The sequence below is a fragment of the Theobroma cacao genome, chromosome 5 (assembly GCF_053813885.1).
Source record: "Theobroma cacao isolate CCN51 chromosome 5, ASM5381388v1, whole genome shotgun sequence".
NCBI classification, from domain to species: Eukaryota; Viridiplantae; Streptophyta; class Magnoliopsida; order Malvales; family Malvaceae; genus Theobroma; species Theobroma cacao.
Window position 1 is genome coordinate 44,195,209 of NC_142643.1, and position 23,030 is coordinate 44,218,238.

Genomic DNA, 23,030 nt, shown 5'->3' on the forward strand with positions numbered 1-23,030 from the left:
TCATAAAAGGCCTCAAAAGTAGAGTAGCTATAGGGAAAAAGGATTTAGTAAGAAGATTCAAGCAAACATTAATATTTTTAAAATGCCATAATATTTAACACACCACAGGCAATAGCATCAATCACCCTTCATCTCTAACATTAATAGGTCCAAACAATTAAAGTTAATAATTTTTAAATCACACCATAAGGATAAATGAACACACTTCAAAATTTATATAAACAATTCATTAGCAAATCCAAACAGAAATTAAAAACGTAACACATACACACAGTCTTGTAGATTTTGAATAATTACACAGAATTTTTTATATCCATATACATACAGAATTCAATATCTTTTTTCTTCTTGCCATCAAGAACAGTTCCTTTCTTTCACCACTAAGGTCGCCTCTGTGTTGACATCCCTACAAAAGATTTGGGCTAACTATCATGAAATGGAGTTATGCAATACTAGTAAACTTAAATTCATGGAGGACACCATAAAAGCAAGACCTTTAAATGTACCTGTTTTCTTACTTCCTTCAACAACTAGTCTCCTCACTACTTCCTGCAAAACTTGGCAAGTCAACAGCATATCAATACAAATAAACGTAAAATATTTTTGGTGCTTGGAAGAAAGTGTTAAGTGAGGCCTTATGTTTGAGTGTGGAGAAATACAAAGTTCAAAGAGTAGATTTTGCTGAAATCTTTGTTCTGGAGCACATCAAACTGAATTCTAGCTAGAAAAACTTTTACACTAGTGCAAAACAAAATCTTTTGTTTTTTTTTTCCTCAAATTTGTTAATCTATATTATAAGAGAAGAAATTAAGTGTTTTCCTCACCAGAGCTGCTTTTTCCTTAGGCCAAGTTGCTTCGAGGCAACTGAGAAATTCAGTTGCCTACTATCTCGTAATTACTAGAAGCAAGTTGGATGGTGGGTTTAAGGCTTGAACTACCTTCTCTTTCTTTATACCCCGAGAGCGGATGATTACATACATTCCCTTGAGATGTATCTTGTTGCGAAGCTTGGCTCTCTTAGCCTCATCCCTATCTATTGCATTTCCTACCAGTTCAACACGAAGATATCCAGCAAGGAGGTCCAAGTGTTGTAGATCTCTGATGCTGAACTCTTCAGCATCATTACCATCTGTTCTCACTATGATGTTATGTAATGTCATGAGAGAAGTTAATTTATCGATCCCTTTTGGGTAGTAAGTCAGACCATGACAACCCACAATAGAAAGATACCTCAAGTTAATCAAATTCCCGATTCGAACTGGCAGTTTCTTAAGAAAAGAGCAGCCCCGAATAATCAAAGACTGTAAATTACGCAGTTCACACACTGCTTCAGGTAAATATTCCATTTCATTGCAGTCAATCAAACTAAGGTACCTCAAGTGAATCAAATGTCCTATTTCAGGGGAAATTCGGTTTGCGTCTTGAGAAAACGAGTCAAACTCCAATAATCTTAGACGCTTGGATTGACTAAACAAGTTCTGTAAGGCTTCACTAGTTGTATGAAAATAAAATCCACGAGAAACTGCCAAAAGGCTTCGCAATTTTTCACTGCCGTTAATGGCGATAGGATCGAAAACCGCTCGACTTGGGAATTACCAACCTCAAATGGCGGGGATTTTTGGAAGATAAGTCCAGCCTCAAATCTTTGACATCCTCCTCTATGACAAATTCGTATTTTGTCAAAAATGGGACAAAGTCATGTACCATGTCTTGCATCTTACAGGAACGAATGTTGCCATCACCATCTCTTTTAAAATCTTTTAAAAAAGAACGAGCTTCTAAGCACTTAAAGTAATCTTCACCTTGTAATTCTCTCCCAAAATTGTCATCAGACTTCAAATAAGCTAGCGCCGTCCAATGCTGGATCAAATCATCTTTAAGAAAGTCATAGTCCTTTGGAAACATTGCACAGTACAATAAGCATGGTCTTACTGTTGAGGGCAAATCATAATAACTCAACAATAAAGTTGAAAAGATATCTTCTTCAAAATCCAATTTCCATATCTCACTATTCAAAACATTTTGCCACTCTTCTCTTCCTACTTTATCTCGTAGGAGACATCCCAAGGTTTTTGCAGCAAGCAGCAAACCTTTACACTTGTTTGCAATTTTCCTTCCAATGTCCTTTACATTTTTGCACCTATCCCCATTTCCTCTAGAAAATGCTTTTTGAGCAAGTATCCACCAACACCCCTCCTCAGATAATTGTTCTAGATGAAAGACATGAGACAAGTCCATTTGCCTTGCAACTGATTCATTTCGAGTGGTTACTAAAATCCAACTGCCCGATCTGCCATACTGAAAGGTAATCTTTAGCGGTTCCCAATCTTGATCACGATACGTCCACACATCATCTAAAACAAAAAAGAATTTCTTTCCTTTGATCTTTGCACGAATTTCATTTAAAAGAGTTTCTAGTGAAATTTGATTTTGAAAGTTCACTGAACCAGGGTCAAGGCCTCCAAGAATTGATCTAGCAATTTGTCTTTGATCAAAGGGGTCTGAGACACACACCCAAATTTTGTTTTCAAAATGAGTCTGGATTCTCTGATCATTATAAATCAATTGGGCAAGAGCTGTTTTTCCCATTCCTCCCATCCCTACTACAGTGATGGTAGGAACATTATTCCAACTCCCTTCTTCACTAGTTCCAGACAGCAATGTTCCTATTATGTCTTCTTTGACCCTGTCTCGACCAAGTATCTGTGACACATCCACAAAAGAAGTGCTTTCTGATCGTTTAGGTTGCTGAGTTTCACTTTTTATTAATTCAGTCCTAATTACTCTGTCTTTAGCAATCTCATCGAACTCTTCACTGATTTCTTTTATTCTGGTTGCGATGCCATGACGCCTAGCAACTTGTGAGCCAAAGGAAAAGCAGGAACCGAAGGGACATACCTTCCTCTTTGGAACAGAAGAGGTTTCAACTCCATCTGTTTGCAACTTGTCAAGTCCAGCCTTGCAGTCGTCTAATACGTCTTCCAGGTCATAAGAAACTTGTTTGAACCTATATAACCAATGTTGGACACGTTTGTTCATGAACTGTTTTTCCTCCGCATCTTCAAGCTCGCACTGGATCGCCTTGAGATTGCTTTCAAGCCTTTCCACTTCTTTCTCGAAACCCATCACCAGACTCCACTCTTCTCGTGCATTTTCATACGCTACTTTGGACAGCGGCTCCAAGATGTTGGAAACAATAGCTTGGGCCATAGGATACTTGAAAGTAGAGAAACCAGCACTGATAAAGTTAAGCGGGTAATTTGAACGGGACATTAAGGATCCTCTCCGTAACTTTATAGTGAGTGGAGAGAAAAGTAGAGACGACATCTACGTTTTCTTTATCCAATGATAATCACGATACATGCAACGTATCATGGAATTTGTTCTTCTTTATCTTCGGAATTCAGCAAGAGAATACAGTGATGTCTCCTTAACTCTATAGTAAGTGGAGAGAAAAGTAGAGACGACATCTACCTCCTATTTATCCAATTATAATTAAGATATATGCAATGTATCATGGAATTTGTCTTCTTGACCTTTCGCTTTTAGCAAGAGAATACAGTGATGTGCTCAAACTGTAATTTCAAATTGAAAATAAAGGAGATATCTATTATATTTGAAGTAACGCAGAAGTTTCTCTCCCAACATGAACACCTGTTAGAAGGCCAAAAGCGAGTCCACTAGGCAGCGAAAAGAGAAGATATTTTTTTACTTAAGATGCTCGTCTAGATTTTCTATGCTTTTCGCACCGTCCATATCGCCAGTTTCCATGATATATATACTAAAGTTTATTATAAATAAAAAATTTAGAATATTGATTATAAACCAAACAAAATTAAAAAGGGACGTCTAAGCAAAGAGAACTATCCATCATTTCATGTCCAAACCTTGGCAATTAGGCAGTTTTATATGATTCTCAATTTTGACCTTTAATTTGGATCCTTTTTGGTTTGGATTACTACGAATGTAGATTAATTTACATTTGAAGCTTAAGGTTTTGATGTCCATTTGGATTTAATATCAGAATAATTAATTTTGTGTACTTTAGAAAACTTTAATCTCTATTTGTTTTTGTACCGTGATAGTAACTAGATTCATATATATTTTGGTTCAAATCACTTAAAATTTAAACTATTCACCTTTTTATAACGGATCAGCGAGTCAAGTCTTTTGCCTTATTTTTATTTCAATGTTAACCAATTTATTCATATCTAAGAGTATTTTTATAATTTTACTAGATAAAATTAATAGTTTAATTTTTGTAGGAACAAAAATTATCTAAAGTATGTTAATTGGAAAAAAAACGATATCCACAAAGTACTAATTAAACAAAATCACAAGATGTCATATGAAAAAAAAGCTAAAGTTACAAGAAATATATGTGAAATTTGCCTAAAAATTAATTATATATATACAGATGTAGATCAATTCTGTTTCTCAACCATTGATTATGGCCCGTTGGATTAATTAAGGGCCAATCTGTGACCATTTTTACCAGAGCCCTTTTCTTCTTTTTCTTATTGAAAGTTGGACTGGTAACAATCTAGAGAGTAAAAAGGATTAGCGCCAATCTGCCTTAAATTAATGTTTAACAGAAATATAAGGATTTCAGTTTCGATGAGAAAAGAAAAACAACCAAAATTGATAATTAAATAATTATTGTAAAAAAAAAACTAGTTTTAGTAGTTTTAGGTATTATTACAAAAATAATAATTAATTTTGATAGCTTTCCAAGTATTATTACAATAATAATTATTTATAATACTATCAACCAAAACTCAACAGAATTAATTCATTCATTCATTCTATTTGCTTTAAATGACCTCGATTTTTTTTGTCAACATTTTTATTGGCTTTTGAAAGATGCTGGTATTCTTAACTCAACCAATAAGGAAATTTATTTCTTAAGTTGGCTCAGTTAATTCTTAAAATAACCTGGTGTGGTCGTGGCTTTTGAGTTAGTGGCTTTCATCATTGAGCCATGTCATTCCACTTTAGAAGCGAGGATAAAAAAGAATAAAAGGGTTTGGAAAAATAATGCTTACCAAGCATGCTAACCGAGGCGTAAACCAATTCACATACCCAAAAGAACATGTCAGTCACGAAACAGAGGAGCTTGAGGTTCGAGGAACTTACTGTCACTTGTTCCTGCCCACAAGGCGTCATGGAAGTCTCATATCAGGTTAAATTTCAAGATCCTAATTTAAAGCTACCAACACTTGTTTCAATCCAATTCTGTCTTTTCTTAGACAAGGTTGGTATAATATAAAAAGGATGAATCTTTGGGATAATTTTAGTGAATATATTAGCAATGTAAGGAATCTCAAATTGATTGATCAGTTCAATTGATTTTCGATAGCTTGATTAAGTCAGTTGGATTGGCCATTCCTATACATTCGCAGAATCCCAGTTGTTCCAATGCATATTACTAATTGTTAATGTAATTTTCTTTAACTTTAAGAAAACAAATCAAACTCCGAACTGAAAATGATGACAAGCTTTTTGGATAAGCATTGGATCACATGGGATAGAAACAGAAGCCATCTCTATCAGATAACCATGCATCCTTAATGCCACGAACTCTAGAATTCTATGTAAATCTCTAACTTAAAACTCCTATAGCATGCTTGGTTCACTGAAAAGAATAGAATAATAATAGAATAACATTTTGAATAATAATTATTATATAGATTGGTTCATGGAAATGAAATAAGATAGAAATTGTTATTATTACTTATTTCATTATTTGGTGGGTAGGAATAATTTTAAGAATAGTTAAGGAATAATAGATAAATGATAAAAATACCTTTTTATTAAAATTTAAAGATCTTGTTACTAAAAAACAAAAATACTATGATGAGAAAAAAAAATTCTCTATTAAAATTAAAAAATTTATTTTGTTAAAAGATAAAAATATTCTAAGCAATAAAATCAAAATAGCTTTTACTATAATTAAATAATATTTTCACCAAAATACAAATATATTTTTATTATAATTTAATAATTTTTTTATTAAAAGATAATTAAACCTTTTGTTATAGTTAAATAATATTTAATATTAAAAAATAAAATATATTCTTCATTAAATTTAAATAATAATAAATAATATTTTTTATTACATTTATTATATTCGAATAATAATATTAAATAACATTTCCTATTTAAAAATGAGAATGGGGAAAGAATGGTTATTCCATTCCCCCAACCAAGCATGCCGCTAGTAACTTCTTCCCAATCTTGTATGCAACATGAGATCATTTGTTACACATACAAGCTGGTCTTCCATGAGATCTTTTGCCATCCTATCAACCCCAACCATGCTTGAAGACCTTGTCTTATATTGCACCAAGAGAAACTCAGATGCCAGTATTCTCACACCAACTGCACGTAGACGTGGTTGGTGAAATACATCAGCTGCCAATTCACTAAGATCCACAGCATTTCTAATTTCTAGCCCGAATCTTGTATACAACATGAACTTGCAGATTCAATCTGCTCATGCTGTGAGAACATGTACTTCATAAAAGGCCTCAAGAGTAGAGTAGCTAGAGAGGAAAAAGAAATGGTAAGATGATTCAAGCAAAGCATATCTAATGGAATTAATATTTGCCAAATATCATAACATCTAGAACCCTCCCAGGCAATAGCATCAGTCACCCTTCATCTCAAACATAGATGGGTCCGAACAATAAAATATAGTAGCCTTTAAATCACACAATAAACAAAAGTGAACACCTTCGAAATATATAAACCATTCACAAAGAAATCTAAACAGAAGCTAACAATAGCAGCAGACACACAAAGTCCTACAATTTTTTTTTTTTACATATTTTAAGTACAAAATACCTAGAATTCAACATTTTGTTTTCTTGCTGCCATCAAGAACAGTTGCTTAATTTCTTTTATCACGAAGCTAGTCCCTTGAGAACCCTGCAAAAGATTCGGACTAACTATCATGGAATGGAGTTATAAAATACTAGTAAACTTAAATTCATGGAGGACATGATAAAAGCAAGACCCTTAAATGTACCTCTCTAATTCTTCGGATAACATGTCGTGAAATTTAATCTGCAAAATCGGGCATGTTTAAGTGTTAAAAATAAAATAAAATTTTTAGTACTTTGAAGAAAGTGTTAAGTGAGGACATGTTTGAGTGTGGAGAAATATAACGTTTAAAGTGTCCATTCTGCTGAAATTCTTTGTTCTGGAGCTCATCATATTGGATTCGAGCTAGAAAAACTTTTTATACTATCGCAAAGCAAAATCTTTATTTTTTTTTCCTCAAATTTGTTAATCTATATTATAAGAGAAGAAAATGCTTTTCTCACCAACTTGCTACCAAGAACTTACCATATATGCATTTTGCATAATGTGATTAGCAAAACGTACAATAAGTATTGGATGAGATTCTACAAAATTGAAAATGATGACGAGCTCTTTTAATAAGCATTGATACAGAAGCCATATCTATCAGACAACCATGCATCCTTAATGCCATTAACTCTAGAATTCTATACAAATCTCAAATGTTAATGCACCTTTTGCATTAACTAGAAATCTCAAATCTGATTCCAAACAGAAAGAGGAAATGAAGTTTATGATGAAAAAGAAGGACCAAAATTCTCTCAGATAATCACCCTTTAACCCCAAATTTTCACAATAGAAAAGATTATTTAAAATCTATATTCTCTTAATTACATGGTACTTTTTCTAACTTCTTCACAATCTTGTGTGCAGCATAAGCATTACAGGATCAATATATCCGCTCCTCCAGTGAGACCCCGTTGCCAACAAAATTAGACCATGACATGCCAGGGGACCTCAGCTTAAGTGGCCCCTCAGACCTTCATATGCCAAGCCTCTGCCCTTACATGCGCCAAGGCGAGCTTGATGTCACACTAAGCCTTGCATGCTCTTTATTTATTTTCCAACTAAATAAAGTAAAGAAAAGAAAGAACGAGCGAGAGGTAGGAGGTTGCGGTTTTCACAAATAAAGCAAGGAAGAGATCAAGTAAATCAAGAAAACAAGGGCTACCCCACCAATACCTTTTGCAGAGAAAGCAGGCAAGCATCAACTCCACTGCCCAATAGCCTTCTCCCAACTTTGTATGTAGCATAAGCATCAGTAGCTGCAGGCTCAACCAGCTCAAGACTAGGAAAACTGTCAGACCTAATCGTCCAAATGTCAATCATAAAAGCATATAAATGAAATTTTCATGTAAAAGAAGAAAATACAAGATTTGCTTACTAATTTTCTTATTTGACCAAATAAAAAAAAGTAAAGAAAAATATTTGCTCTCAAAGCCCAATTACTTGGCCTAATATTTTCCCAAATAGGCCTTACACAAAGGCTGGTGCAAGGGGAGGTTGGCCACACAACCCAATCCCTCCCTCAAGTTCAGCTTCACATTACCTCAGGGACCATATCCACAAAGCTTAGCTTAGTCCAAAACTCATCCAGGCCGAGCCTACTTAATAAACTATATCCTTCACGGTATCTTCCCCCTCATGATGAAATGATTGGGAGAAGTGGCGATGTGGGGGCATAAACCAAGAAACTCTAAATTTCATATAGGCAATGATCTTGCAATTTCTGTGAACAACAAATAGACTGCAAAACAAGAATTGTGGAATATATAGGGAAAAAGATGAGGAGTATCCATGGGAATTCTCTGATCCCAAGACCCAGCAGCTTGTACTTCATAAAAGGCCTCAAAAGTAGAGTAGCTAGAGAGGAAAAAGGATTTAGTAAGAACATTCAACCAAACATTAATATTTTTAAAATACCATAATATTTAACACACCACAAGCAATGGCATCAGTCTTCCTTCATCTCAAATATTAATGAGTCCAAACAATAAAATTTAATAATTTTAAAATCACATCATGAAGAAAAATGAATACACTTCGAAATTTATATAAAACGTTCATAAGTAAATTCAAATAGAAATTAAACATCTTACACAGAAATTTTTTTATATATACATACAGAATTCAATATCTTTTTTCTTCTTGCCATCAGGAACAGTTCCTTAATTTCTTTCACCACTAAGGTCATCTCTGTGTTGACATCCCTACAAAAGATTTGGGCTTACTATCATGAAATGGAGTTATGAAATACTAGTAAACTTAAATTCATGGAGGACACCATAAAAGCAAGACCTTTAAATGTACCTGTTTTCTTACTTCCTTCAACAACTAGTCTCCTCACTACTTCCTGCAAAAGTTGGCAAGTCAACAGCATATAAATACAAATAAACATAATTTTTTTTTTTTGTGCTTTGAAGAAAGTGTTAAGTAAGGACATATTTGAGAGATTTTGCTCAAAGTGTTCGTTCTGGAGCTCATCATATTGTAGACACTAAAATTATAAACACAAAAATGAATCAAAAATATATATATACATATAATAAAAATAATTTTAAAAAAAAATAAAAAATGAAAAAAGAAGGGAGAGAGGTACGACTGGCAGGGTGCGGTGCCTCCCTCACCCTGCCAGACGTGAAAAATTCGCGTCTGGCAGGGTAGTGGAGCGTGCCCCCTCCAGAGCCCAGGAATCGGGTATAAAGGGGAGGGGGCACTGTAGCATCCGGGAGGAGGATCTTGGCAACAAATGAAAACCAAAAAAACAAACAACAAAAAAACCTTAGACTCTAGCAGCCAAAAACCACAATCCACCATCAAAAGAAATATACTAGAAAGAATCAGAAAAATAAAAAAAGGATAGAAAAATCACAATGAGATAAAGCAGGCGGCTGTGTCTCTTTTTGGGAATTTTTTTTTTTTTTTGGTTTGTTTTTTTAGAGAGATTTAGGGGAATTTCATGCTACTGTTTGGAGAAATCTTGGGCTTTTGGGTGAGAGAGGAGAAGGAGGAAGCCAGCGCCGGTAGGAGATAGAGAGATAGAGGCATCGACGGTAGAGAGAGAGTGAGAGTTAAGGTTCTTTTTTGGGTCCGATTTTATTGCCGCCGGTCAAAGTAAGATAGCTTTGGGCTTTTACACCGCCGGTAGGCCGAAGTTTGGTTGGAGCTGACGGAAAAGGGGGAGAGCTCGATCTGGGTAGTCGACGAGAAGAAAAAGGAGATAGAGAGAGAGAGAGAGAGAGAGAGAGAGAGAGAGAGGCGGAGCCGCGACACCAGATCTGGTAACGGTGCAATGCTAGCGACAGTGAAGATCGGGTGAGAGGGCGGAAAGAAGAGGAATGGTAAGTGAAGAGAGGGAGATCTTGGGTAAGAGAGAGCAAAAAAAAAATAGAAGTTTAGAGAGATTGAGTAGCCGGCCATTAGAGAGAGAAAATAGAGGAAAAGTGAAGAAGAAAGGAGGTTCCAAAGGTTAAAAATGGCACCGTTTTGACTTACCCAAAACCCCCTTTCGACTACAAAGCGACATCGTCTCGGTGCTGGAGGGAGTGGCTGTTCCTAGCAAGGTAAATTCTTCATTTTTTATTATTATTATAGATATATTGTCCTGATTTTGTGGTGCTAAGTTTGACTTAAAATTTATATAAAAAAAAAAGCTAATTAGTTTCATTAGAGCATTAATTTAGTTAAAATACATACGATATTTAGCAGATTGTTTGTTTAAAAAATATATATAAATGTGGGAAAAGATGAAATGTGGAACATAGTTACGAGATACATAGTCATGAAAATTTATGTAGAGATAATAAGAGTGAAAATAAATTAGGAAGAACTAGAATTAAAATACGATGAAACAAAATATGGAAAAATCAAATTAGGTGAAAAAGGTAGTTCTATATAAATGGAGAGAGAATAAAAATAGAATAAGATAAAGAACTATTTAATATAGATAAGATAACTGCTCAATTTGATGCCGATGATAGGATGATCGGTCGGGACGCGAAAAGTCACAATCTCGGGCTTATATTCCTTAGGTTCGGAATCCGAATCAAGGCTCCACCAGTACGATGGGAGGGCCTCGATTTCAAGATTCCGAAATTCTTAATAAATAAAGAGTTTGATTATACAAAAAAAAATTACTTGATAAAAATAATAAATAAATAATAAAAAATGATAAAATAATAACAATTCAGACATATAATAAATAATTAATTTGTGAAAATACAATATACATGACATTAAATAAATAAAAATTAAATAAATCATAGTAAAAAAATAATAATAAATTTAAAATTAAGCATTGAGTATTGAGTGGCATAAACTATAAAAAAAAATATAAAGATAAAGATAAAAAAAATAATAAATATATATGTATGAAATAAGATCTTAGGCATTAGGTTTGAATAAAGGATTGCTTATGAAAAATATAATAATAATAAAAAGTAAAAATATATAAAAATAAAAAATAGTATATAAAAAATAATATAAAAGTTTTGTTCACTAAAATAATATAGAATTATAAACAATTTGTCTAACTATAAGTGAAAAACATAAAAACTTAGAACAAAAAATGTAAAGATAAAGATAAAAAAAAATAATAATAAGAAATAAGAATAGAAAATATGATAATAAAATATATAATAAAATAAAAATAATTAATAATAACAAAAATATAGATAATTGCATTAGCATAGCATATATGTATTGCATCATACATATCATTGCATATAAATATTTCTGTTTTCGAGTTTAAGCCCCGATGACGGAATCTTCCGAGGATCCTGCGAAGGCGGGTATTTCTCGAAAAGTTTCTTAGGTGAAAGATGTCCTCGGGTCCCACCAGTATGATGGGAGGGCTCGAGAACCATCTTTAATAAAAGGCTTTTACCCGAATTAGGTTCATTATGCACAAAAATATTATTTTAAAAAGAAAACGGACGATGACCCCGATGACGAAAATTATTCGTCGAATTTGCGAAGGTGAGTTTCTCGGATAATTTCCTAGGTGAGAGAATATCCCGAGTCCCACCAGTATGATGGGCGGATTCGGGAAAATATCCTCGATAGAAGGTTATATGTCCGGCATTTTTATCTCACGCCATGCATTTCATCTCGCCACCCATTTACATTCCATTTTATGTTAAATAGGAGATAAAAATAAAAGAATAATAATTAAAGAAATGTAATGAAATTAAAAATTAAAGCCCAAAAGGATAATCTAAAAATGGTACCGTTCATGGAACGGGCGTCCGAGGGGTGCTAATCCTTCCCCGGGCGTAATCGTACTCCCAAACCTAGATCTAGAAAATCGTAGACCGATTTAGGATTCTTTTCGGTGGGTTTAAAATTAATTTAAGTCTTCATCGATTAGAATCGAGTCAATAGGTGACCAATCGCACCTAGTAAAAAAAAAAAATTGGTAGCGACTCCTAATTTAAATTTTTTTTTAGTGAGTTTTTCATGTTTGCGTCTGGCGGTCGGGTTCCCGGACCTGCACGTTACGACACATATTGGAAAATCCTAGCTAGAAACTTGTATACTAGTGCCGAGCAAAATCTTTATTTTTTTCTCAAATTTTTCATAGTCTATATTATATATAAATGCTTTCCTCACCCGAGATTAGAGTTTAAAGCCCCGAGCTTCCGCGAGAGAAGCGGCAAAAACTGCCATGGCCATTTCTTCCAGATCCAGCTTGCTGTCAACGATTACTATAGACAAGTTGGATGGTGGGTTTAAGGCTTGGACTACCTCGTCTTCCTTTATACCCGGAGAGATCCTTACATACATTTGCTTGAGATGTATCTTGTTGTGAAGCTTGGCTCTCTTAGCCTCATCCCCATCTATTGCATCTCCTTCCAGTTCAACTTTAATATTTCCAGCAAGGAGGTCCAAGTGTTGTAGATCTCCAATGCTGAGTTCTTCAGCATCATTACGATCTGCTCTCACTATGATTCTATTTAAGCTCATGAGAGAAGTTAATTTACCTATCCCTTTTGGGTAGTAAGTCAGACCATAACAGGACTCAATAGAAAGATACCTCAAGTTAATCAAATTCCCGATTCCAATTGGCAATTTCTTAAGACGAAAGCAGTGCCGAATAATCAAGGATTGTAAGTTACGCAATTCACACACTGCTTCAGGTAAATATTCTATATTATAGCAACCATTCAACCTAAGGTACCTCAAGTGAATCAACTTCCCCATTTCACAGCAAATTCCTTTCGCGCCTAGATAAAGCAAGTCAAGCTCCAATAATCTCAGACGGTTGGATTCACTAAACAAGTTCTGCAAGGCTTCATTAGTTGCACCATTACTGTCTCGAGAAACTGCTACTAGGCTTCGCAATTTTTCAGCGCCGTTAATGGACATGGGAAAACCTTTCCGGCCTGCAACCAACCTCAAATGACGAGGTTTTTTGGATGATAAGTCCAATGTCAAATCTACATCCTCCTCTATGGCAAACTCGTATTTTGTCAAAAATCGGACAAAGTCATGTATCATGTCATGCATCTTACAGGATAGAATGCTGCCATCAACTTCTTTTTTAAAATCTTGGTAAAAAGAACGAGCTGCTAAGCATGTAAAGTAATCTTCACCTTGTAATTCTCTCCCAAAATTGACATCAGAGTTCAAATAACCTTGCGCCGTCCAATGCTGGATCAATTCATCTTTACGAATTACATAGTCCTTGGGAAAGAATGCACAGTACAATAAGCATCGTCTTATCGTTGGGGGCAAATCATAATAACTCAATAGTAAAGGTGAAAAGATATCTTGTGCGAAATTTGATTTCCATATCTCACTATTCAAAATATTTTGCCACTCTTCTCTTCGTACTTTATCTCGCAGGAGACATCCTAAAGTTTTTGCAGCAAGCGGCAAACCTTTACACTTTTTTGCAATTTTCCTTCCAATATCCTCAAAATATTTACGCCTATCCCTGTTTCCTTCGGTAAATGCTATTTGAGCAATCATCGACCAACAAACCTCCTCAGATAATTGTTCCAGACGAAAGACATGAGACAAGTCCATTTGCTTTGCAACTGATTCCTTTCGAGTAGTTGCTAAAATCCAACTTCCCGACATGCCATACTGAAAAGTAGCTTTAAACGGCTCCCAATCTTGATCACGATCCGTCCACACATCATCTAAAACAAGAAAGAATTTCTTTCCTTTAATCCTTTCACGAATGTCTTTTAAAAGAATTTCCAGTGAAACTGGATTTTGAAGGTTCGTTGAACCAGGGTGGAGGCCTCCAAGAATTGCTCTAGCAATTTGTGTTTGATCAAAGGGGTCTGAGACACACACCCAAATTTTGTTTTCAAAATGAGACTGAATTCTATGATCATTATAAATTAATTGGGCAAGAGCTGTTTTTCCCATTCCTCCCATCCCTACTATAGTGATGGTACGAATATTCTTGCAACTCCCTTCTTCACTAGTTCCAAAGAGCAATGTACTTATTATGTCTTCTTTGACTCTATCTCGACCAACTATCTGTGACACATCCACAAAAGAAGTGCTTTCGGACCGATTAGGTTGCTTAATTTCACTTTTTATCAATTCAATCCTAACTCTGTCTTTAGCAATCTCGTCTAACTCTTCATTGATTTCTTTTATTCTTGTAGCGATGTCATGACGCCTAGCAACTTGTGTGCCAAAGGAAAAGTACGAAGATAAGGGCCATACCTTCCTCCTTTTAACAGAAGAGGTTTCAACTCCATCTGTTTGCAACTTGTGGAGTGCAGTCTTCCAGTCGTCCAATACGTCTTCAATGTCGTAAGAAACTTTTTTGAACCTATCTAACCAATATTGGACACGTTTGTTGACGAATTGTTTTTCCTCCGCATCTTCAAGCTCGCACTGGATCGCCTTGAGATTGCTTTTAAGCCTTTCGACTTCTTTATCGACGCCCGTCACCAGTCTCCACTCTTCCCGTGCATTTTGAATTGCTATTGCGGCCAGCTCCGGTAAGATCACGGAAACAATAGCTTCGGCCATAGGATACTTGAAAGTAGAGAAACCAGAAGCGATGAAGTCAACTCTAAAAACTCAGTGGGTAATTTGGAAGGGAGAGGAAAAAGTAGTGGAGAGAAGAGATCCACTGCTTCTATACCCAATTATTACAATACATATATCGTTAAGAATAATACTTGCATGACTCGGTGTTCGTGTATGTGCAGTTACTGATTATTTAAATAAAGACATGCAGTTATTTGTAATAAATTATTTTTAATTTTTTTTTAACACTTGTAATTCATGCCTTAATACTTAAATTCATGTCTTGACAAGTGTTATGCATGTAATTATTTTTTTTGTGTATAAATAAGGATGTTTAATTTGAATAAAGTGTGCCTTTATCAGAATAATTTTTGTTCTTCTTTAAAATTTCTTCTCTAATTTATTGCTTCAGACAACAACTTTAGTTCCGTCCATACTTTATCTTCATATATAATCTTTTTCTTTTCTTTTTCTATAGAACACAATGGAAATAGTATACCGGAGCCATCAACAATATTTAAAGATGGAAGATTTTCAAGTAATTGGGATTGTTTTTTTCCACAATGTTTTGCTTTTAAAAAGAGCAGAAAACAATGTTGTAAAATCATGACGTTAGATTGGAACTCATAGAGATAGATATCCACCAACGGATGGGATCTTCTCAAGGTCTGAACACTGATTAAACTTTCCAAAAGTGGGTGCGCTAGGCGGCGGGGGAAGAATAAATTTTCTATGTAACACCTCGCTCATCCGTGGTGGGTCAACATTGTCGTTAGGTGAAAGAAATGTCAAGGAAACTTCTCTATAGGGACATCATACATTCATACTTGACCAATGATTTTACGGTGCCACATGATCTTAAAAAAATTCAAAAACAAGCCTTAAACAGAGAACACGGTTCAAATTTGGTTTGAAACATTATCAACCAAAACTCAGCAATCTCCCTGGTATTCTTAACTCAACCGGCAAGGAAATTTATGTGGCAAAAGTGTCAAGTTGATTCAGCTAAAAAACCTGCTGTAGCCTGGCTTTTGAGTTATTGAAAAGAATAAAGTGAGGAAAAGTGGTTGATTTGTAACGCTATCAACCAAGACCCAACAGAATTAATTCATTCATTCAAATTTCTCTAAATCACCTTGAATTTTTTTTTTCAACATTTTTATTGGCTTTTAAAAGAAACTGGGTTGAAGGGAAAGCTGGTTTGAAGGGAAAATAGAAAATGATGACTAGCCCTTTTAATAAGCTTTGGATACAGAAGCCATATCTATCAGACAACCGTGCATCCTTAATGCCATTAACTCTAGAATTCTATACAAATCTCAAACCTATACTCCTAGTAACTTCTTCCCAATCTTGCATGCAGTATAAGCATCAGTTGTAGTTTCGCTCAAAGAACAACTGACAATCAAAATGTAGTTTAAGGAAAAAGAAAATGCAAAATTATACATGCTTATAAAAAGAAATTTTGCCTTTGACAAAGTGACTAAAATTCTTAACCTCTGACAAAATTAATAACAAGATTTTCTGCATTTGTTTCATGAATGCAACATTGTGCTAAAATAAGATTGAGTTATGACAGTAGGGGGCATGATTTTATTGAGTTGGGTATATATTCTCAACATGAAAGGGCTAATAATAGTACGCAAAATTCAGGTTAGTCACTCAAGAATAATCATTATGTAAGAGATTTTGGGATCATCTTCCAATATACAAATTGCAAATGTTAAAAGCACCTTCTGCTTTAACTAGAAATCTCAAATCTGATTCCAAACAGAAAGAGGAAATAAAGTTTATGATGAAAAAAGAGGACCAAAATTCTCTCAGATAATCACCCTTTAACCCCAAATTTTTACAATAGAAAAGGTTATTTAAAATCTTTATTCTCTTAATTACATGGTACTTTTTCTAAGTTCTTCCCAATCTTGTGCGCAGCAAAGCATCACAGGATCAGCATATCTGCTCCTCCAGTGAGAACCTGTTGCCAACAGAATTAGACCGTGACATGCCAAGGTACCTCAGCTTAAATGGCACCCTCAGACCTTCATCTGCCAAGCCTCTGCCCTAGCATGCGCCAAGGTGAGCCTGATATCACCCTAAGCCTAGCGTGTTCTTCATTTATTTTCCTACTAAATAAAGTAAAGAAAAGAAAAGGAGCGAGAGGTAGAAGGATGCGGTTTTCACAAATAAAACAAGGAGGAGATCAAGTAAATCAAGAAAACAAGGGCTACCCCATCTATTCCTTTTGCAGAGGAAGCAGGAAAGCATCAACTCCACTGCCCGATAGCCTTCTCCCAACTTTGTATGTAGCATAAGCATTAGTAGCTGCAGACTCAACCTGCTCAAGACTAGGAAAACTATCAGACCTAATCGTCCACATCGACAGTAAAGACCTTGGCAAAATGTCAATGGACAGAACTTTACTAGCCAATTCCCTTCCGCCGTAGGCACTAAGCTCAGGCTGACCAAGAACTTTAGCAGACACTTCACTGAGATCCACCGCGTTCCGAATTATTATCCCATATTCCTCTCTCAGGTTCTGAAGGTCTTCTTTCATTCGAACCCCAACAAACATGATATCTTTAACAGCAAAAAATCGTTTTAGAGAGTCAGAAGCAGAAGCAGAGTTTTCAAGCCTAATAAGCACGCAACCAAATGCTGAGCGCAGCTTCAGTAGGCCAACGCAGGGTCTGTATTCAGTTCTGAAAACTCCAAGTTTGATCTCTTTCATGCACCATTCTGTGTCAAGCCCGATAACCATATCCCCACTTTCAACCGCATACTCCAATAGTTGATAAATATAAAGGTGTGAATCCTCACCAGGTACCAGCTCAGTCACCAATGGGGTGCCATCGCTCATTGGTAAAACCAGTGACATTTTTGGTGGGCACGACATAGTTGAGAAAGAGATATTACCAAGGAAGCGGATAAAGAAATGATCAAGAGGGATTAGCTAAAAGCAATACTAAATAAATTAAAAAGCTTGCCACGTTGATTCTAATTAAATGGTTTCTTATGCAACAATGAATGTCCACAGTTGCACCAGGCCGTGAGCGGTGGGAACTAATAACTCCGTTCTGCTTTGTGTTTCAAGGCTTAATCTGATGGAAGAATATACGAGATTTGGCTGCAATTCCACGCAAGGCTTTCCTTTGTGATAGTGAAGTCAGGGAAAGAGGTTCAGATTGGAATCAGTGGTTCTTATTGTCTGCCATTATATTAACTAGTAACACAGTTAATTTTGTATCTCTTAAACTTTTGTGATCAAGAAGAAACAAATGCAAAGATTATATTCCTTAAACACACCACATTTGTTGGAACCTGCAGACAGTTTTGAGGGTTGAAGGTTTATTGGAGTTTCTCGACCTTGGAAGCGTAAGGGTTGGTCTTCCATCTTCTCTTGGTCTGACAAAGTTTTAGACTCAAATCGCCTTCTACCTCTTAATCATGTTCACCTCTTCTTCAGAAAATCTGATAGCAACTAGGGACGTAGTAATTACATCTGTATAAAAAATATTGGAAGAAACATCCTCAGAAATTTTGACACTATTAAAGAATCAAATTTCAAACCAGCATCAGGCAATGTTGTTTACAAGCACATCCTTCAGATGCTTTCTGGTAGCCTTGCGACCTAATTTCGTAACCCTGTGACTAACGCAGATATTACCTTTAAACTTCAAAAAAAAATTCTAAACAAACTTTTTTTTGGAAACGCTTTTATTCCTTATTCATCAACAGAGGTTTTCAACATATCACAAAAATAATACATGAATAAACAAAAGAAGCATGCATTGAACAAGCTACTGAACCATCTTAGTTTTTTAGTGTTAGTTATCCCACCTACGTTTAGGGCCACAAGAACCCACTAAAGAGAAAAGAAAATTGTCCCTTTACCAGCTATCTTCAAGTACAAACCATTTCCAATCTTGATTTGAGCTGTAAAACTCTTGTCAATATCAAGAAACAACTTTTCATATGCTATGAGATGATTATAACAACCACTATCCAGCAACCATACACTGTCTTTACCAGAGTCATTCCTCAATTTGGCCATGAGCAACACCTCATCAGCTTCTTTTGTCTGCTCAGCCACTACAGCCTTGTTCTCCTCACTTTTCTTTTTATTCTTGCAGACCTTTTCAACATGACCAATCTCATCACAGGGTCTACATCTTGCATTAGTCCTGTACCAGCAATATTTAGGAGTATGATTACACTTTTTACAGTGTGGACATGGAGGATACTTATCCTTTGATTTTCCTGACTTATCATCACTACTTTTACTCCCTTTATACTTTTTAAAGCTCTCACCCTTAGCCCTCAAGCCTTTGGTTTTGGCAACCAAAGCATTTCCTACAAGACTATCACTTTTAAAGGCTCTTCTCTGCTTCTAATTAGCTTATTTGCAGAGATCTTGGTCAGATCTTTTCAATCTTCCATAGAGGAGAATTTAGCCTCAAACCTCTCTGGAATACTGACTAGTATTTTATTGACTATTTTCTTCTCAGACACCTTCTCTTCCAACATTCTAACGTAAGTCACAAGCCTCAACAACTTATCAGTGTAATCCTGTATGTTTTCTTCCTCTCTCATTCTTAACAATTCAAATTGTCTAGAGAGATTTAGTACCTGCATTACTTTGGTGCGATCACTTCCTTGATACTCTTCCTTTAGGCTATCCCAAACCTGCTTTGGATCTTCAAAGTTCATGATCTTGGCAAATATAGCCCTAGATACTACTAACTACAAGCATATAAGTGCTTTGTAATGCTTTGCTACTTCTTCAGAATGTTGTTTGGTTTTGAGCCAACGTAGATCCCAAAGGTCAAATGCCTTCAAGTATGATTTCATCTTTACAACCCAAATTTGATAGTTAACTCTATTAAAACCAGGTGGAGTTGAAGCACTAAAGCCTACAGTTGCCATGATTGAACTGTAAAGAATTCACAGGTCCTTCAAAACTAACTGCTCTGATACCATGCTAGTTTTCTCAAATAATAAAAAAAAAAAACAGAGTTATTTGAAATTTGGAGAAAATAGTAAATGAAAGAGTCTACTCATTCTCATTTCATTTCAGCTTTTTATACAACAATTTGAAAATTCAGATTACAAGTCTAGATCTGACCTCGTGAACCAAAAACTAACAAAGAAATCGGATCACATGAACTCAATCACTACATTGACTTCTATGCAAGCATAACAACTAACAACAGAATTTGCTAAGCTTGGAGAAGAACAGAAACGACATCCTTACAAGGCGTATAGTCACAACACTATTAAAAGACTTGATAAACGACACTAGCTTAGGCGTTTAAGTAATAATAACAAATTTACTAAACAAAAACGACATGAAATAAAACATTTTATAGCCCTAAAATTTGGGAAAAGAAGAACGACTGTGTTTTGCTTCATCAGCTACCTTCTTCAATTTTAAATTGACTGTTGTTTCCCTCCAGTCTGACTCTTCCTTCTTTAGCCGCACTCAGCCGCTTCCACTTTAACTTCACACCATAGTACTGATTATTTCAACAAAGATGCTAAACATAAAAGAAAATTGGAAGAAGAAAGAAAGTAAACAAACTTAAATAGTAAAATCTGCCCTTTCTTATTTTGCACTCATAATGCAAGCAAAACTCAAGTAACTCTTTAGCCATTATAACGATCAAACTTATCATAGTACAAGTTTGTTAGCTTGAATTTAATTTCCTCCAATAATTCAAAAATATATAATTTCAAAAAAAATTATAATATTTTATATATTTTTATTTATTCCTATCAACTATATAAACCATTTTAATAATTTTATCAAGTATTCCACTTATTTTGAATATATAGTATAAGTTTATAGCATATTTCACAACTCATAAGTTGTCCATGTTCTAAATGAAAATGTCATGTAAAAGCATTAAATGAAATTTTCATGAAAAAGTAGAAAATACAATTATTGCTTACTAATTTTCTTATTTGACCAAATAAATAAAAGTAAAGAAAAATATCCGCTCTCAAAGCCCAATTACTTGGCCTAATATTTTCCCAAATAGGCCAAGTACAATGGCTGGTACAAGGCGAGGTTGGCCAGACAACCCAATCCCTCCCTCAACGTCAGCTTCAGTGCTTCCCATTCCCTAGGGCCATTTCCACTAAGCTTAGCTTAGTCCAAAACTCATTCAGGCCAAGCCTACTTAATAAACTATAGCCTTCACGGTATCTTCCCTCTGATGATGAAATGATTGAGGAAAGTAATGGCGTCGGCATGAAGCCATGTGGGGGGCGCCTAATCTTTGAACCCCAAATTGGTTTATCAAAATGTAAACAAATATTCGTCAAAAAGATGTACAAAAAAACATCTAAGCACTTTCCATGCATGCCAATGTGAGAATGTCGCTACAAAATAATGGGGATTTTGAGTACATTTTTTTTTCTAAGGAAACTGCCCTTTGCATTATTACCTTTTCATATATTAAAGAAAAGGAAAAAAAGAGAGAAAGGTAGAAGGATGCGGTGTTCCACAAATAAAGCTAAGTCAAAAACTATGCCGAGGCCTTAGGATGAGATCAAGTAAATCAAGAAAACAAGGGCTACCCCATCTATTCCTTTTTCAGGAAAGCATCAACTCTCAGTGCCTAACAGCCTTCTCCCAACTTTGTATGTAGCATAAGCATCAGTAGCTGCAGATTCAACCTGCTCAATACTAGGAAAACTATCAGACCCAATCGCCCATATTGACAGTAAAGACCTTGGTGGCAGAATGTCAATGGACAGAACCTTACTAGCCAATTCCCTTACACCGTAGGCACTAAGCTGAGGCTGACCAAGAACTTTAGCAGACAATTCACTGAGATCGACCGCGTTCCGAATTATTATCCCATATTCCTCTCTCAGGTTTTGTAGGTCTTCTTTCATTCGAATCCCAACAAACATAACATCCTTAACAGCAAAAAATCGTTTTAGAGAGTCAGACGCAGAAGCAGAGTTTTCAAGCCTAATGAGCACGCAGCCGAATGCTGAGCACAGCTTCAGTAGGCCAACGCGGGGTCTGTATTCAGATCTGAAAACTCCAAGTTTGATCTCTTTCATGCACCATTCTGTGTCAAGCCCGATAACCATATCCCCATTTTCAACCGCATGCTCCAATAGTTGATAAACATAAGGGAGTGAATCCTCACCAGGTACCAGCTCAGTCACCACTGGGGTGCCATCGCTCATTGGGAAAACCAGTGACATTTTTGGTGGGCACGGGCACGACATAGTTGAGGAAGAGATATCGCCAAGAAAGAGGATAAAGAAATGATCGAGAGGGATTAGCTAAAAGCAATACTAAATAAATTAAAAAGCTTTCCAAATTGATCCTAGCTAAATGGTTTGTTGTGCAACAATGAATGTACACAACTGCACTAGGCCGTGAGGGGTCGGAACTAATAACCTCGTCCTGCTAAGTGTTCAAGTCTTAATCTGATGTCAGAATATACGAGATTTGGCTGCAATCCCACGCAAGGCTTTCTTTTTTGATAGTGAAGTTAGGGGCCCCGTCCTGCTTAGTGTTCAAGTCTTAGTCCGATGTGAGAATATACGAGATTTGGCTGCAATCCTACGCAAGGCTTTCCTTCTTGATGGTAAAGCTAGGGGAACGAGGTTCAAATTATAAATTTTATCCCGTTTTATTTTTATATGATTTATTATTAATTATAAATTTTATATCATATAAAAATATTTCTTATATTTTTAAAAATTTACTTTTAATAAATAAAAAAATAAAATTAATTTTTTTTTCATTGTGAATGAAAGAATTTGTAATTAACAAAAAGTTATTTATTAAATATCTATGATAAATTTAATAAAAATTAGAACTTATATAAATTGTTTTGCTAAATAGTTCACCTATAAAAAAGAGCTTATAAAAATAAATTTATCAAACAAATTTAACTTAATTTTAAAAATTATTATTTTTTATAAAAATTTTATAATAATTTTTAAATTAAAAAAAATTAAATCAAACAGGCTTTTATTAATATGTATCAAAAGTTTAAAGGTTTGATGGTGCAGCATGCAGTGGGTTTCGTTTAGTATTTTTGGGGCTTTAGCTCTGCTTGTGTTTTTTATTTTGATTTTCTAGTTCAACACTGCTTGTTGTATAGCTATTGGAAAAGGGTTTTTGGGTTCTTGTTTCCACC

General features: G+C 35.2%; 3 protein-coding genes and 1 pseudogene across 3 annotated transcripts; all 4 read right to left on the reverse strand.

The window, feature by feature from the left end:
* Positions 1-834: 834 nt before the first annotated feature.
* LOC108662035 (putative disease resistance protein RGA3) lies at positions 835-3,210 on the reverse strand (annotated as a pseudogene).
* Positions 3,211-8,887: 5,677 nt separating this feature from the next.
* Positions 8,888-14,952, reverse strand: LOC108660463 (putative disease resistance protein RGA1). Its single transcript, XM_018121070.2, has 3 exons — positions 12,475-14,952; positions 9,175-9,217; positions 8,888-9,074 (listed from the first exon to the last, which is right to left on the reverse strand). The coding sequence occupies exon 1, from the start codon at positions 14,860-14,862 to the stop codon at positions 12,481-12,483; it is 2,382 nt and encodes a 793-aa protein (XP_017976559.2). The 5' UTR covers positions 14,863-14,952; the 3' UTR covers positions 8,888-9,074; positions 9,175-9,217; positions 12,475-12,480.
* Positions 14,953-16,662: 1,710 nt separating this feature from the next.
* LOC18600032 (protein RISC-INTERACTING CLEARING 3'-5' EXORIBONUCLEASE 1-like) lies at positions 16,663-17,983 on the reverse strand. The gene is made up of 2 exons (XM_018121071.2): positions 17,091-17,983; positions 16,663-16,988 (listed from the first exon to the last, which is right to left on the reverse strand). Exon 1 carries the CDS (start codon positions 17,753-17,755, stop codon positions 17,096-17,098), a length of 660 nt encoding a protein of 219 aa, XP_017976560.2. The 5' UTR covers positions 17,756-17,983; the 3' UTR covers positions 16,663-16,988; positions 17,091-17,095.
* A 2,644-nt stretch (positions 17,984-20,627) lies between these two features.
* Positions 20,628-22,289, reverse strand: LOC18600033 (protein RISC-INTERACTING CLEARING 3'-5' EXORIBONUCLEASE 1-like). Its single transcript, XM_007030274.3, has one exon. The coding sequence runs from the start codon at positions 22,105-22,107 to the stop codon at positions 21,469-21,471; it is 639 nt and encodes a 212-aa protein (XP_007030336.3). The 5' UTR covers positions 22,108-22,289; the 3' UTR covers positions 20,628-21,468.
* Between the last annotated feature and the right edge of the window lie 741 nt (positions 22,290-23,030).

Bases quoted from the DNA above. Each gene is read 5' to 3' on its own strand.
- LOC108660463 (XM_018121070.2), bottom strand. From the start codon at position 14,862: ATGGCCGAAGCTATTGTTTCCGTGATCTTACCGGAGCTGGCCGCAATA.
- LOC18600032 (XM_018121071.2), bottom strand. From the start codon at position 17,755: ATGTCGTGCCCACCAAAAATGTCACTGGTTTTACCAATGAGCGATGGC.
- LOC18600033 (XM_007030274.3), bottom strand. From the start codon at position 22,107: ATGTCGTGCCCGTGCCCACCAAAAATGTCACTGGTTTTCCCAATGAGC.